Here is a 16634-nt window from a genome sequence, read left to right as displayed (position 1 = left end):
ATATTTAGAAACCATCTCAAATGAAAGCTCCTTTGAAGTTCTGAGACATTCCCCTTGGTCTGTTTCTTTTTTCCTTTACCCAGAGGGAGGACAAATCCCCGGAGGATTTAGTCTAACCAGGAAACAGATGTAACTTCTCTGGTTCCAGCTGCTGCCCTCAATTTAAAGGGCAAGAACAGCACATGTGGCATTAGTCCTAATGTGTACAGGATTCATTGCCAGTGCCCTTCTAGTTCTATACAATGAGGAGAATGTCATCAGCTTTATGCGTTTAATATGATATATATCCATTTGCTTGATAAAAAGGATAAAGGTAACTAAACTATTTTTAAATGTGGGGTGGGTGCCAGACACTAGGGAGTCAAACTCTATGGTAAAGTAGAGCTGTAGTCGAATTTCAGCATCTATCTGAGTGGTGTGTCTGCAAGTGCTGAAAGCCAAGGGGATAGAGGTGGCAGGTTTCGGGAATGGGTCAGGAGGCTGTCAAACAGAAGCTTGCCGTCTGCGCTCCCTGGGCGGGGCAGTAGAGACTTCCAGGTACCACTTCTCACTAATGCTGTCTGTCATCACAGCTGGAAATGCAATGTGGTCAGGAAGCCACTTCACATCATATTTTGAAGAAGGCAACTTATAAATTATAAATTAAGTAATAAAATATTTCTAAAGCTGCCAAAGTACCTTCAGGACAAATGGGATTTTATTTTTGCATCTGATGATTATGCTGCTACTGTGAAGATTTAGTTTAACTGGTATTTATGACATTTATGGGAGAAATTTAACCATCTTAAAACCTACCTATAAAATAGGATTTGATGGAAATAGGAAAACATGTGAGTTCCAGGCTGTTTTAAAATAAATTGTGCCTTTCTGCTTTTAAGGAAATTAATAATGGGACTAGACGAAGTGATCAAATAGATGGTCTCTTGGACCAGATTTAATCGATAACTATGAAAAGAAATCTTTTATTATTAACATTGTTATTCAGATATATTAGAATAGCTCTAGACATCACCCATCAAAATTTCTGTGGTCCATCTTCCAATGGTCTCCTGTTCTGCAAATGTCTCCTCGGAAGGGAGCCAATAAGTGGGAGTATTACTCCTCATTACCACCAGTGAAGCCTTAAGGGAACAAAAGAGTATTTTCCTCTTAAGGTTCTAGCAAGCTATTGATTAGATAATAGACATAAAACTCTTAACACTATACTGACACTTCCTGATGATAGAAGTGGGAGGAGGAGTTGTTATGTTTGTTTTATAACTATTGTGATTATTATTTTTATTATTTAGATAAATTTACAACCTTTACTTAATCCTAACAAGAGGAGATGTAAGATTGGAAGACTGTGTCTTAAATACCACTCATCTATATGAAAGGGAGGCTAGGCTTTGATGATACATAGAAAATATGAAAATGTGCCCCTGAGCCAGGTGTGCAGCTCTCCCTGAGTGTGAGCGGCTGTATGATTAGGGCATCATTTATAGGTGAGGAATTTCATCTGAAAGGGAAGCTCATACTCATTCACAACTTATTTCCTAAAAATTTCTGCAGTAAGATGGTGAAAATTATTGCGATCTTGACTAAGAGTTCTGAGCAACTTAAAATATTTTATATCAGATGCTAATGGAAGCCTATGAGAAAGAAAGCTCTCATTCTACAACTTAACGTTTTTCTGCAGCAACTCTGTGTTCACCTCTTGATTTCTTTAGGTAATATTTGCAGCCTAGAACACAAAGTCACCTTGCTCAGATTGCTATTACTTGGCCTTTTCTCAAACAGCCATAGTTTTTGGAATCCAAACCATCTATCGTTCTTCTTATTTCTAGTTCTCCTTTTTCTGATAGACAACATTGCTGTCTCTTGCATACTTATATAGAAGAAATATTTTTAAATAGCACATTAAAAAGTGTAAAGTTATGTTATTTACTTAAAATGATTGAATAATTTATATAAATCACTTTAAATACTCAAAGGAATTGATCAGAAAAATAGTTTACATTTAGGGTTAGTTTGCATTGCTACTACAGCTATTATGGTAAGTGAATTCTTACTGGTACCATTGATGAAGGTGATTTCTATTTATATTGACTAAATTTCTGCCCTAGAAAACTCATGTAATGTGGTGTTCTTCCATAAAACTTGCCTTGCTCCTAAATTCCCAGTTCTCTTCATCTTTATTATGCTCAAGGCTTTTATCACTTAACTCTTAATATCCACTTAGCCATCACTTATCCACCTTTTGTCACTTAACTTTGACCTACAAGTATTCATAGGTTTTTGTTTTAAGTTCCCTAATTTATTGTAAGCTCCTGGATGAGAGATACTTTATAGCAGGAATATGTTTTACACCATGAGTCTAATATTGTTGTTGATTGATGGGAGTTATAATCAACTTTATCTGTTCATTCATATTTCATTGAATGGTTTTAATGCCATGTAAAAATTAATAAATATATGAAGTATACATACACTTCTTTCCCAGGTCAATCAGTTTCATGGCATTCCCAAGCTTCTGCAGCTCCTAAAAGTTCAGAATGAAGATGTTCAGAGAGCCGTGTGCGGGGCCTTGAGAAACTTGGTGTTTGAAGACAATGACAACAAGTTGGAGGTAGCTGAACTCAACGGGGTCCCTCGGCTGCTGCAGGTGCTGAAGCAAACCAGAGACTTGGAGACTAAAAAGCAAATAACAGGTAGTGCTTATTGAATATTAAAGGGCATACACGGTGCACCCTAGCCAGATTGTTATGTCTTCTCTCTTTTTTTAAGTTTCCTGGAACAAATGATTGATGGGCTCATTGTTTTTTGACAGATGACTTTCAGGGGACACTGTCACCTGCTGGCTAAGACCCCAGATTCAAGTCAAGTTTGAATTCCTTTTCTTTTGAAGGGGAAATATTTTGCCTTAATATTTGCTTAATATTTTTAATTAGAAACCCTATGCTCCTTGGGCTACATGTCTTTAAAATAGCTCCTTGATAAGACTCACTGCATGGAAAATTATGCATAAATTCACTAACAGTGAACTTTGTAAGTGTGAGAATGTGTTGGATTTCAATATTGTCCAAGATGTCCAAAACATTATGAAGAAACTCGACCAGAACCACACCCAATTCTTTTTATTATTTACTCAACACTCTATTTGCTAAATCTGCACAAGGAAGGTAAGTTGAGAAGTCTAATAGTATCCCAATGTAGAGGATCAGTTTAATCAGATTAGTTGAAAATACCAGAAGATGTATTTTCTAGTTCTTCTACCACCTGAACCCCTCAAAATACCAACACCCTAGCCCACCACCCCAAATAAAGAAAAAGAAAAGAGTGGCTGGGTATGTTTTTCAGTTCTGTACTTTATATTTCTGTTCAAATACTGATTTGAGCAAATATCTCCTTTCTGCACAATGGATTAAAAATGTGAACTAATTAGATAGAATTCAAGCAACGGTTTTAGTAATCCTTGAAGCATGGAGGGGGAGACCTAGTTTCATGTAAATGAGTAGTGAGTATGGTAGGGGGTGGAAATGGTTGGTTCGTTGATGGTGGGCTCGCCCTCCTTGCCATCACCATTAGCTCCGCCCACGCTCCCTGCACACACCACAGGCGCAAGAAGCATTACTGAGTGCAGTCATCAGGTAGTATTGCCTTGAGGACACTAACTAGCTTCAGTATCCCTGGTGATACACCTACATTTTACAATTTAATTATAACAAAAGCCTTAGGTTTTGAGGTATTTTTAAGTATTATTGGGTATTAAATCTCAATTTTATAGATGAGGAAACTAAGAACCAATGAAGTTAACCCTTTTAATATATAAACGTTTTTAATGGTTCTAGTTGATGGTGTTCTTATTTTAAAAGGAAGTACTTCATAAATACGGTTTTAATGGGAATATATTGTGCTATGTCAGCCTCACTTTATTATACAACAGTTGTTTTTCTATAAAAATTTTATATCCTTTCTACCCATTTTTATCTTAAAATATGTCATTTTTTTTCAATCTTAGTATATTTTAATTTTATAAAGCTATCTGAAGTTTTTACCATGCTAGCCTTCTGTCAGCATGCTGTTATGTCCCATGGGATAGTTCGTTTCATATATATGAATGATATTAAAATATCTACAGAAATAAAGAGGGATATCACTCATTCATTCAGCCAGCATTTACAGAGCAGCCTACAAGCCCAGGCAGTGAAAGTCACAGTCCAGAGAGGTAGTGAATTTTATTTTCCAGCTACTAAACCATGAAAGATTACGTAATGGTTGGCATTTTTTAAAAAAACTTTTTATTTAGAACATAACATTTTCTTCATTTAAATATAGTTAGTGAATCACAAAAGAGAATCAGATTATCCTGTTTTACGCTCAAAAAAGACTTCATTAAGGAGATATGTTTCATTGTGGACCTTAACAGAAGGATAGGCTTTGGAGTGGTGTTTTTAAAGGAGAATAAAAGTTATTCCCAAGAAAGTGAACATCACTACTTGCAAAGCCAAGCAGCAGAAAGAAGCTGCTGATCATTTAGAACAGTGGTTCTCAACCTTCCTTATGCCATGACCCTTTAATACAGTTCCTCATGTTGTGGTGACCCCCAACCATAAAATTATTTCCGTTGCTACTTCATAACTGTAATTTTGCTACTGTTATGAATCGTAATGTAAATATCTGATATGCAGGATGTATTTTCATTGTTACAAATTGAACATAAAGCATAGTGATTAATCACAAAAACAATATTTAATTATATATGTGTTTTCCGATGGTCTTAGGAGACCCCTGTGAAAGGGTCGTTCAACCCCCAAAGGGGTCGCGACCCACAGGTTGAGAACCAGCGATTTAGAAGAAGCTTGGAAAAGTGATTGAGATTAGGGTACCGTGGTTGCTGGAAAGCTTGGGAAGATGCTTTGGTGTGTATCAAGGAAGTAATCCATTGAACCAGGCTTCCTCTTCTTTTGTATAGGCAACAGGGAACTTAGGTCAAAGAACAGCGTGTGGTAGTGATGCCATAGAAACCATTCAGTCATCTTTATAGCTGATATATAAAGGTTGATTGTGCAAGCCCCAGGATTTCTAGTACAAACCAAACATTCCTACCAGAAGTTGTTCATTACATGTTCATTGAATTGGGTTAATACTTGAATGTTGGATACAAATCCTTATAACTAACTTCCTTTAACTCTATTAATAGAAAAGTGAAGTAAGTGCTTTCCTGGCCTTAAAAGTAAATTGTTGACTTAAATAGAAATATTTATATCTTTGTTTAGGTATATATGAATCTCTTCTTGGCTATTTCATAAACATCTTTTTATGGAGCCTCTATTGTGTGCCAGCCACTAAGCTCAGGCTTTTCATTTTTCATCTCTGTTCCTCCAGACAGCTCTATCAGGCATTATTGATGATTTACATATGGTCAATGTGAGGCTCAGGGGGAATAAGTAAGTTGTCCAAGGCTACACAGCTAGTAAAGAGCAAAGCCCAGATTTGCACCAGTTTTATCTGGATATTTTTTGCTCTCTCAAAGTGGCTCCCACCTACAGCTTGGAGCCAGGGGATCTCATTTTTACTTATATTTGGGAAGGGGCTTGTCTTTGAGAATCTTGGATAAGAGAATTCTCCCTCACTCCTCTCTGACCCTTCCTCCCTCCTTCGTACTGCCTGGGTTCAAGCCTTCTTCCTCTCTCAGGTCTGCTCTTACCATAGCCTCACACTAACCTGTGTGATTCAGTACCACACATTCCCCATCCAACCACCACTCTGCTAGTGACTTTTTTCTAAAAGGAAAGTATTGTCTCATTCTGCTCCCCATTACCTATAAGATAAAGTGTGGCAGTAGGGTCTCCTCTCTTACCCTTCCATCCCAAGTTCTGAAGTCCTAAAGGATCTCCTGGTCTGTTCCATGTTTCCTTTCGGTCTCACTATCTTTGCCACTATTGTCTTGGACTGGCATCATCTTCCACACCTAGAGAACCTGCTCATCCTTCAACAGCTGTCTCAAATATCACTTCTCTGAAGTATTTTCAAATGCCATCTCCCTATTATTTACTTTCACCCCCTGCCCCCCACTTTTGAAGGAAGAGGCTTCTCTGAACTACCTTTCCATCCTTTGATATTAGGTTGCCACTTATTTCATGCAGTAACTGCATGTTTACTGCAGTAACAACTGTGTGCTCATATAAGTTTCTCAACAACTGTGGTTGTCTGACCAAGTATAAAAAAATGATAATTGTGACCTGGAAATATTTAGATTACTCAAGAGAATCAGATGTGTTTTCAGATAAGACCTTTATTTTTCTGACCAAGTTAATAAAAGAACCATATATGTATATAAGCCTAAGTTTAACAGCAGAGCTTTGTTTATTGTAGAGAATGTAACTCACTGACCTTTCCAGCCCATTTTCTGGTTTTTGGTACCAGCCTAGGAGAAAAGCCCTTCCCACTTTCAATGAAAAGACTTCAGAATCAAAGATTTCTCCCCCATGAGATTGTTCCTGCTCCCTTACCAGTGAGTGTGGCAGTGTGCTTTGAAATGAGAACAGTACATACTAGTCTCAGAGATTCGGCTTCAAGGTCACTGAATGTAATGAGCACTGGCTGTAGTGTGCAGGGTCTGCCTTGGATTGAAACAGACCGGTGATAAGAAGGAAGCAGGGATTCTTGTCCCTCTTCCGTGTGTTGCACAAGGAAGACTCAGGGGATGACTGTCAGTGAAATTTGTTGCAAATTCATATTAACCTTTGCATATTTTATGGAAATATTTAATTGGATTGCTGTATTTTCATAAAATATGAAAAGCATTTTGCTATAAAATATTTATTATGCACCTTCTTTAAATAATTGTATATTATTTTTTCTGCATTTGTAAGGTGCAACAAGGTGCTTGGGGTTTATTTATAATTTGGAATAAATGGCCTTTGTGATATGTGATATTCCAGGTAAATTTTATAAAATTTAGGTGAAAGGAAGAGTAGTTTACCCATGTAAAGGAGATTGTTTTTGAAAAAATCCTCATGCTTTGTGATTACTTTGGAGAACAAGGTTAAAAAACCAAGTTCTCCTTCTCCCACTGCCCCTTCTCCTGCACTAAAGATAAGGATTCATTTAATCATAAAATTTGCACATTTTGCTACCTAAGTGTCATGCAGGCTTAGTTAAATAACTATACTTCCAATCCTAGAGGGCAATATTAACAAAACATTGGTTTTAATATTTATAGGGTCCCTTTACTAGTTAGCTATTTTTTGCAAATAGCACAATTGGCAATAAATTTCTGGATAATGCAATTAACATTACTACTAAATATTCAAAGTGTATCTCTTGCTAGAATTCAGTTCCCTCTCTTTTTGACTAGAATGAGAGCTTAGTGATAGAAAATTATAGGCAGACCAGCAGTAACAAAGAACTATAATAATTGAAATTTAAGTACTGTGAATAAATTGACCAGAAGTTAAAAGTGAGATCAATGAAAACCTAAACTCTAAATATTTTATCAGGGATTCTAGAATCATATCATTGAAAGGGACATCTATTCAGGGCCATGTAGTCCAGTACTTTTGCAATACCAGAAATAGAAATCTTTTTTTTTTAATTGCTGTGTTTTTCGAGATAGTAACAGGGGGAAGAGAAAGAGAGAGAGAGAGAGAGAGAGAGAGAGAGACAGAGAGAGAGAGAGAGAGAAAGAGAGAGAGACATTGATCTGTTGTTCCACTTATTCATGCATTCATTGGTTGGTTCTTGTATGTGCCCTGACTGGGAATCAAACCCTCAACCTTGGTATATCAGGACAGCCCTCTATCCATCTCAGCTACCTTGCTGGGTTGGGAATTCATGAGGAATTCATCCTGAAGTTCTGACTCAGTCAATTTGGGATGTAGCCCAGGAATATGTGATTCTCATTTGCCGCTGAGCTAATTTTATTTGGAAACTGCTAGTCTAGTCTAAAATTCTGGTTTCGGAATAAAACCCTCTTGTCAATATTTTGGTAAAAGATGAGCTCATTTTTATCAGCTCCAGTGATAGAGCTGGATCTTACAAGTAGATCTTTCTGTTTTCTTCATTGCTCTTTTAGGAGTTTATACTTTCAGTGAGCCAAAATCTCCTTCCTGAAAATTTCCGCTCATTGGTTCTGGTGTTGCCTCCTATGGTCTCAGAAAATGATATCTAGTTGTTAAATTTGCATTTCTTTAGTTACTGGAGAACATGCATTCCTAAGTATATTAGACTCAATATCTTTTAGCTTTGGGTTAATTTTTCTACTAGTCATTGAATTTTTAATAATTTATAAGAATTCTGTATATTGAGAGTATTAACTCTGTGTCTTATATTACCATACATATTTTCCCCCTTTGTAATTGGTCATTTATTGATTTTGTGTGTATATATATATATATATATATATATATATATATATATATATATATATGAGGGAGTGTATATATAAGTGTGTATAATCTCAAAGGCTCAGTGGATTGAGCATCGGCCTGCGAGCTAAGTGTCGCTGGTTCGATCTTCCAGTCAGGGCACATCAGAGAAGGAAAACTCTGACTCCAAAAAACCTCCGCTGCCTTGCGGCATACCTCTTCAGGGGAAAGGCTAAGGGAGTAAACCCCGACAGAAAATCCGGAGCCGGAGTCCCTAAGGCGGTTTGACGTTGTAGTCAACACCGGCAACTCCTGCGGCGCACCTGAAGCCAAGCTGTATTGACTCGTCTTTCCCTTGGACCCTTCAGCTGCGAAGAGAGGGGGGGTCTGCTGCATGGGCAACAGCAGACCCTCCATATCACCCTGCCCAGGCTCTGTAGCTTCAGCTTCACTGGAGAGGACACTCCAGCGTCATCGCAAGATGTCGATTCAACACGGGAGGAGACAGATACCGTGTCACTCCCGAGTCGGACTGCACAGCCATTCTCGGCGGTGCAGATAGACTCTTAAGAAGCTACACCATCCTCTCTCGAGACGGACGGCTGCCGACGATAATCTCAAATCTCTACTGAACATTCCTAGCTTGTGCCATACAGAAATTTGGCAGGCATGACATTTCTATATAACATTCTACATTAAATATTCAAAAATTATGTATACTAAAACACTGCAAACCATAGAAATAATGTAGAAATAATAATTGCATGTCAAGCTATAAAGAACATTGATTGCTGAAGGAAAATTCCACTCCCTTTGTTCAAATTAATCTCTGGTTTTTATTGTATGGTGTACTTTTCCTTTGAGTGCCCTCTGTGGTCCTCTGTAAAAAAGGAAGTGTCATTATGCTTCACACTTTTAAGCCTGTGGCAGGCAGAAGCTCTTTTTATTTTTAATTTATTGGGATAACATTTATTAATAAAATTATACAGGTTTCAGGTGTACAATTCTACAAGACACCAGCTGGATAGTGTGTTCACCACCCCAAGTCAAGTCTCCTTCCATCACCGGCAGACTCTTGTTTGCTCACGTAGAACAGGAAGCTTTTTATCCCCTTTTCTCTCTTTTCTCTTTAACTTTCTTTTGTATCTTAGTAACCAAAACTCAACTCAGACCTGCCTTTAATTGTTTTAAACCACCTTAGGAGTTTTATTCTGTCTCTCCCACTCCCAGAGCCTCTTAAGATGAAGTGGGAGGAATGAAGTCATTGTGTTGCTAACCCTGTGGCTGAGGGCCGCTGCTGATGACTAACCCAAAACGCTAGTTTGATCAGGAAAAGACTTCCTCCTTAGCCAGAATTCTAGTCCTTACAAGACATAAGACCCAGTGTCTCTGTGTCTAATGGAAGCTAAGTGTGAGGCTGCAGAGGAAATTTGCTTATTGTTTTAGAAATTTGTTACTTGTACACAGCCAAAGTAAATCGTTTAAACACAAAAGACTGCATTAGGCCTAGAGTGGTCTAATTGATGAGCCAAATACAAGTATGGTTGAATAATTACCAAGGTTTGACTGTACAGACTATTATTTGAGTCATTAAAGTCGGGGCAGATGGTAACACCGCATAATTCAGCCATGATTGCCTTATTTGCTTTTTCTCATTAAGTAGACTGTCCTGTATACCTGTGCTTCCTCTTTCCGTCATACAGAGAAAGCAGTAAATTTGAACCAGTAGGAGTTATTGACTGGGCGGCAGGAGAGTGAACAGGAAGAACATGAAGATCCCTTCTTTCTGTTTTCACTCTCCTTTCCTGGGTGCTAGTGAGTTAGAGAAACTCACTGAGGTATGAAAGCTGGCGAGGCAACTATACTACTCAGAGTCGCTGGAAAATAGCAAGTAATAGGTGTGTAGTCCTTCCACTGAATCAGAAGTATTTGAGCAAAAAAATGGTAAGAATAACAAATCTTAAATTTTTGTACCATTTTGTATTCTTTCTCAGTACCCAGCTTCAGACTGTCTCACAAATGCCCTGGGAAGTACAATATCCTATTATCTTAATTTTTTTCTGAGTTGCAGGCGGGGGCCAGAGTTCAAAAGGAAATGAAAAGTTAAATGAATAAATGTGGTTCCAGTTTTAGACGAATGCTTTGGCCATACAAGTTAGCAGATAGATAAAATACTTTGTCTCTCCTTCACCGCCAGGCTATAAGAAACACATGAGGTAGCCAGCATAAATTCTAAGAGGACATAAAAAGTTTATCATTAGGCAGGAGTCAATAAATAGTAATTGGTGACAGGCCTGTTGACAGGCAGAAGCATAGTTGGAGGCTTTCTGCAAGCCCTTTCTGCGATTATTAGGAGGCAAATGTTGGTGGAAGTTGCAGGTAGTGGGGAGCAGGAGGCAGAGGGAGATATTCTTTTGTGTCTAAAGGGAAGAAAATAGCACCCTTTAAAAACGTTGAGTCTTAGCTACAATAGGGTCATTTCAAGCCTCCTTGCTGGTCATCTCAGACTTGACTATCTCAGTGAGCTCAGCTTTATGTCAGGAGCTTAAGGGAAACAGCAATAAATGTTTAAGGATTTCTGGCTTTCACTGACATTCCTGATGAATTTAAACCTGCATAGTATTATATGGTAAGCTCGCTTCCCCTCCCCCTTGTCAATTTTTTAATTGTTCTTATGGATCAGCTTCCAATGCCATCTAATTAGCTATAAGCAAGTTTTTTCAATTGGAAAAGGGTCTGTCTCCCCACCCCACCCTTTTTTGAATAATTAGCCATAGCCCTTTTCAGCAGTCCTTTTGACCCAGCCCTGCACTGTTTTAATTCTAGGTTTGCTGTGGAATTTGTCCTCTAGTGACAAACTCAAGAATCTCATGATAACAGAAGCCTTGCTTATCCTGACTGAAAATATCATCATCCCCTTTTCGGGGTGGCCAGAAGGAGACTACCCCAAAGCGAATGGTGTGCTCGATTATGATATATTCTACAATGTCACAGGATGCCTAAGGTAATTCCATGCTGCAACCCCACCCCCCTGCTTAAATACTGCCTCATGTCTGTCTAAAACTGCACCTCATTACCTTGAGATGCTATAAATTGTGAAGATCATTATAACTACTAGAACTACAATGTAGAGACAATGAGAAAGGTATAATTTCCAGACATGTTTGGTTTTAGAAGCTACCATAATAGCTCATGAGAGAGAGGATGTCAATTTCAGTAGAGAAAACAGATATCTGATCTGAACACCTAGAAGACCGTGCAGACTGCCCTTCCCCATCTCACAGGGTTTAAGGCAGGCTTCATGCTGTCTTTAATTTACAAAAATCAATTTAATGATGTGCTTAAAATTTGTTTTGAACCCAGTGTTTTTATTTTTTTAATTGAGGTATAATTGACATACTAGTTTCAAGTATGTAACATAATGATTCCTTATTGTATATATTGTAAAATGACCACAATAACTCTGGTTAGCATCCATCAGTTATAGAATTCTTTTTCTTGTGATGAGAACTTTTAAGATTTACTCTCTCAATAACTTTAGAATATACACTACAGTTATAATTATAGTTGCCATACTGTACCTTAACATCCCCAGGACTTATTTCTTTTATAACTGGAAGTTTGTATTTGCACCTTTTAACTCTCTTCAACAACTTTGCCAACAGTCCCCATCCCCCCACCCCCCTCTCACCTTTGATGATCACCAGTCTGTTTTCTGTATCTGTGATTTCAGTTTTGTTTATTTGTTTGTTTTTTTAGATTCCACATGTAAGTGAGATCATATGATATTTACCTTCCTCTGCTTGACTTATTTCACTTAGCATAGTGCCCTCAAGTTTCATCCATATTGTCACAAAAGACAGAATTTTCTTTCTTTTTTTTTTTTTTTTTTTTTATGGCTGAATAATATTCCAGCATATGTGTATGTACCACATTTTCTTTATCCATTTATCCATCAATGGACACTTAGATCATTTCTATATCTTGGCTATTGTGAATAATGCTGCAGTGAACATGGGGTTCATATTTTCTTTTTGAGTAAGTGTTTTCATTTTCTTCAGATAAATACCCAGAAATGGAATTGCTGTGTCATATGGTAGTTCTAATTTTAATTTTCTGAGGAACCTCCATGCTGTTTTCTGTAGTGGCTGCACCAACTTACATTTCCACCAGCAGATCACAAGGGTTCCTTTTTCTCCACATCCTCCCAACACTTGTCTGTTCACATTTTGATGAAGCCATTCTGACAGCTGTGAGGTGATATCTCATTGTGGTTTTGATTTTCATTTCCCTGATTAATGATGTTGAGCATCTTTTCATGTACATGTTAGCCATCTGTATGTCTTTGGGAAAATGCCTATTGAGATTTTCTGTCCCTTTTTTAATTGGATTGTTTTTTGCTATTGAGTTGTATGAGTTTCTAATATATTTTCTAGATTAACCCTTTATCAGATATATGACTTACAAATTTTTCTTCCATTGAGTAAGTTGCTTTTTCATTTTGTTGATTGTTTCCTTTGCTGTGCAGAAGCTTTTTAATTTGATGTAGTTTCCTTTGTTTATTTTTGTAGTTGTCTTTTATTTTGATGTCAAAACCAAAAAAATTATCTCCAAGACCAATGTCAGAGAGCTTACTGCCTGTATTTTCTTCTAGGAGTTTTATGGTTTCAAGTCTTTAATTCACTATGGATTCATTTTTGTGTATGGTGTAAAATGTTGGTCAGTTTTGTTCTTTTGCATGTGGCTGTCAACTTTTCCCAACACCAGCTATTGAAGAGGCTTTCCTTTCCCCATTATATATTCTTGACTCCTTGTTGTAAAGTAATTGAACATATATGGGTGCCTTTACTTCTAGGCTCTCTATTCTATTCCATTGATCTGTGTGTCTTTTTATGCCAATACCCATACTGTTTTTTAATATCATACTATTTTAATTAATATAGCTTTATTACATGGTTTGAAAGCAGGAAACGTGATACCTCTAGTTTTGTTCTTCTTTCTTAAGACTGCTTTGACTATTTGGAGTTTTTTGTGGTTCCATACAAATTATAGAATTTTTTCTTTTATTTCTGTGAAAAATACGATTGGAATTTTTAGAAAGGTTTTATTTCTTTTTAGAGAGGTTAAGGAGAACGAGAGGGAGAGAAACATCAATGAGAGAGAGAAACATTGATTGGTTGCCTCTCCTAGCACCCTGACCAGGGTCAAACCCGCAACCTAGGCATGTGCCCTGCCTGGGAATTGAACTGGCGACCTTCTCCTTTGCAGGATGGTGCCCAACCAACTGATACATTGGAATTTTGATATGGATTTCATTGAACCTATAGGTTGCTTTAGGTAGTGTGAACTTCTTAACAATGTTAGTTGTTCCAATCCACAGCTGATTTTTATGTGTCTTATTCAATGTCTTATAGCTTTCGCTTCTTCATTTAAATTTATTCCTAGGTGGATTTAAATAGCCATAAAGCAACATTGCCTAACGTGACAGAATATCTTGCTATAAGAACAGCTACAAAGAAGTTAGTTTGATCAGCATTTTGAATTGTTTAGATGAAAAATGCTTTAAATATTTTTTCCCCTGTGGGCTGTCAAATGCCAACTAAACCAAGAAGATACAGGACATGCAGGAAAAAGAAAAAATGATAGTCTTAACTTCTCTGGGATCATGTGTATCAAGCTTTCTCATATTTGAAAATAATCATTGTCCTTTATGTCCAAGGACTAAAAGTACTCAAGTAGAATATATAATCAAAATTAGGCAGCCCCAAAGAAGTCAAGTATTCTGCCTTTTGATCTTTTCTCTACTCAGTTCTTTTTTTTTTTTTTTTCTTTTTTGCTTGAGGGGACCTGGGTGTTAACTGAGGGAACTTATCATGGTAAGATGTTTCTCGTATCTCCATAGTTAGTCGTCACACGGTAATGCATATCAGATACCACTTTTGTGTAATACATTGTGTAAGCTTCTGAAAGAGTCACAAAGATAAATTAGAAAATCCTTCAGGAACATTTAATCTAGCAGGGGATTCTGTGAGACAACATCTAGAATACCGGTGCAGTGAAATGTGTTAGAACAGCGGTTCTCAAAGAGGGGGCCCCCAGAGCAGTAGCATCTGCATCACCTGGAACTTGGAATTCGTGGGTCCTACCCCAGAGCTACTGAATCAGAAGCTCTCAGGGTGGGGCCCAGCAATTCACTTTTAACAAGTCCCCAGGTGATTCAAATGCACTGCTGGTATCAGAGTCCAAGAGCAATGCTGCAGGAATGCAGAACAAAGGGCCATTCATGCCATCTGAGTGAGATCAGAAGACACTGGAGAAAGAGGCGCCAGGTGAGCTGGGCCTTGGTGGACTATTTCAGTAGTCACAAATTCTGTAAGGACGAAGGACTGAATTCTTGAACAGCGTAAGAGGTGCCTAAATGTCCTCCCTTGAATTCATCTTCTGTACAGTCCACTGGAACTGCTTTCTGAATACACTTTTGAGCTTTTAAAATTTTTGATTCATTTAAAAGCATTTTGCATTTTAAAATTTCTCTAGCTCCCATTGCCTTACCACGTACCGTAGAGTTCTTAATGTGACAGGCCAGGATTATTTCAATTGAAAATGACAGATGCTCAACTCAAACTCACTAATGCCAAGTTGGGATTTTTTTTTTTTTTTTTTAATCGTATCTCTGCTTGCTCTTCTTCTGCATGTTGGGCTCACTCTTGACAGATGCAGGCAAGCATATGCATTTTCAAAATCTTTAATTCCTAACTCCTAGCAAAGTTTCTGGCATAGAGTAAGCAAATATAAAGAAAGTAAACAGAAGTTGGAAACGTAGGCTGAGGCCAGACTGTGGGGGCCCTGAAGTTCATGTTTAGGAGTTCATGTTATAGTCTTCTGTAAGCAATATTAGCTAGTGTGGGTGGAATAGGAATAGGATAAGTTCAGGGCGAAGAAGAATAATTATATCAACAGAGAAGGTATATTGAGAACGTAAAATCTCTTCATAATTCTACATGCGTGTCATCATGTTGGAAGCTTGAAATCAGCCATGGTACAGTAATTATACCACAGAAATTGGCAAACACTGCAAATCAGAGATCTCCCTGCTCCCCTGTTCCCCAGAAAGCTGGTTGTTAAATATTTTCCAGCAAACTATGGGCACTGGATTTCCATTAGTTGATTACTTTAACAGCAAAATGTGGATTATTAAGGATATAGGCACATTTCTCCATACAAATCCTTTTTCAGAGAAGAAACAATTTCTCTGTTTTCTTGGAAGATATTATAAATCTTCAGCATTTTCCTCTTTTTCTTTTCTGGGTAGAGAAAGCCTAAAATACCTCATTTTTTAAAAAAAAATTTTATTTACTTGGGGCAAGAAGTGTAACAGTTAAAATAATTTGATATTTTTTTGCAGTCAGTAGGATACTCTTCCAGATATTTCAAATTTCAAAGGACTTATGTGACAATCATAGAATTGTAAATTACCAAAAAAGCATCAGCTGCTTCATTTGAATATACACCTCTCCTACACACTCTCATTGTGAGCTCCTGCTTTTCTGTTTCTTATGGGTAACTGCTTGGGAATTGGTGTGACATGGCTGTCAGATCCATGTGTTCTATCTCACTGATTGTCACACCTGGAAAACCTTTGGATGTGACATAAATAAAACCAACGGTAATAACCGTTGGGGTATGTCCAAAATTTCTACCAAACATTTGTACCATTCTCATGCCTTCTTTCTTCCCCTTTCTGTCCTTCCTTCTTTCCCTGTCTTCCCTGAGTCTTTATTCTCTTACAGAAGAGGTAGAAACACCCTGGCCAGGCAGCTCAGTTGGTTGGAGCATTGTCCCATGCACCCAAAGGTTGTGGGTTCCATCCTTGGTGAGGGCACATACTTAGGTCAGGGTGTGTACTGGAGACAGCCAATCCATGTTTCTCACATGGATGTTTCTCTGTCTGTCTGTCTGTCTGTCTCTCCCCCTACCCAGTACTCCCCCTCTCTCCCTCTTTCTCTCTCTAAAAATCAATAACTATATCTTCTGGTGAGGATTATAAAAAGAAAAAGGGAAGTGGAAACAATTCAGAGGTCAGAAATTAATGTACCTCCAGGGGCCAGGCAGGCACTTAAGTGGACAGGTGTAAGACCATGGGGAATAGTGGGGGCTTTCAGACTAGACAAGGGGGAAAAATGCTTACCCCAAAGAACAGAGAGATTCAAGGTTCTGAAAAACAGGCCAAACACAAATACATCTAGGCAGCCTATGAGAATAGTCTCATTCTTCAGTTGAAGA

The 16634-nt window shown here is 37.8% G+C and overlaps 1 protein-coding gene across 1 annotated transcript in view; it reads left to right on the top strand.

Moving 5' to 3' along the window:
• PKP2 (plakophilin 2) overlaps positions 1–16634 on the top strand; it is a 79460-nt gene that overhangs the window by 38503 nt on the left and 24323 nt on the right. Inside the window, exons 5-6 of the mRNA XM_090273006.1 lie at positions 2483–2690; positions 11178–11355. Of these exons, the coding sequence (XP_090129132.1) occupies positions 2483–2690; positions 11178–11355 (386 nt within the window). The remainder of the gene's footprint in view (positions 1–2482; positions 2691–11177; positions 11356–16634) is intronic.

This window comes from Furipterus horrens, unplaced genomic scaffold (genome assembly GCF_987537825.1).
Source record: "Furipterus horrens unplaced genomic scaffold, mFurHor1.1.pri manual_scaffold_4, whole genome shotgun sequence".
NCBI lineage: Eukaryota > Metazoa > Chordata > Mammalia > Chiroptera > Furipteridae > Furipterus > Furipterus horrens.
Note: the sequence above shows the minus strand (reverse complement) of the source record. Positions and strands in the feature narration are given on the sequence as shown.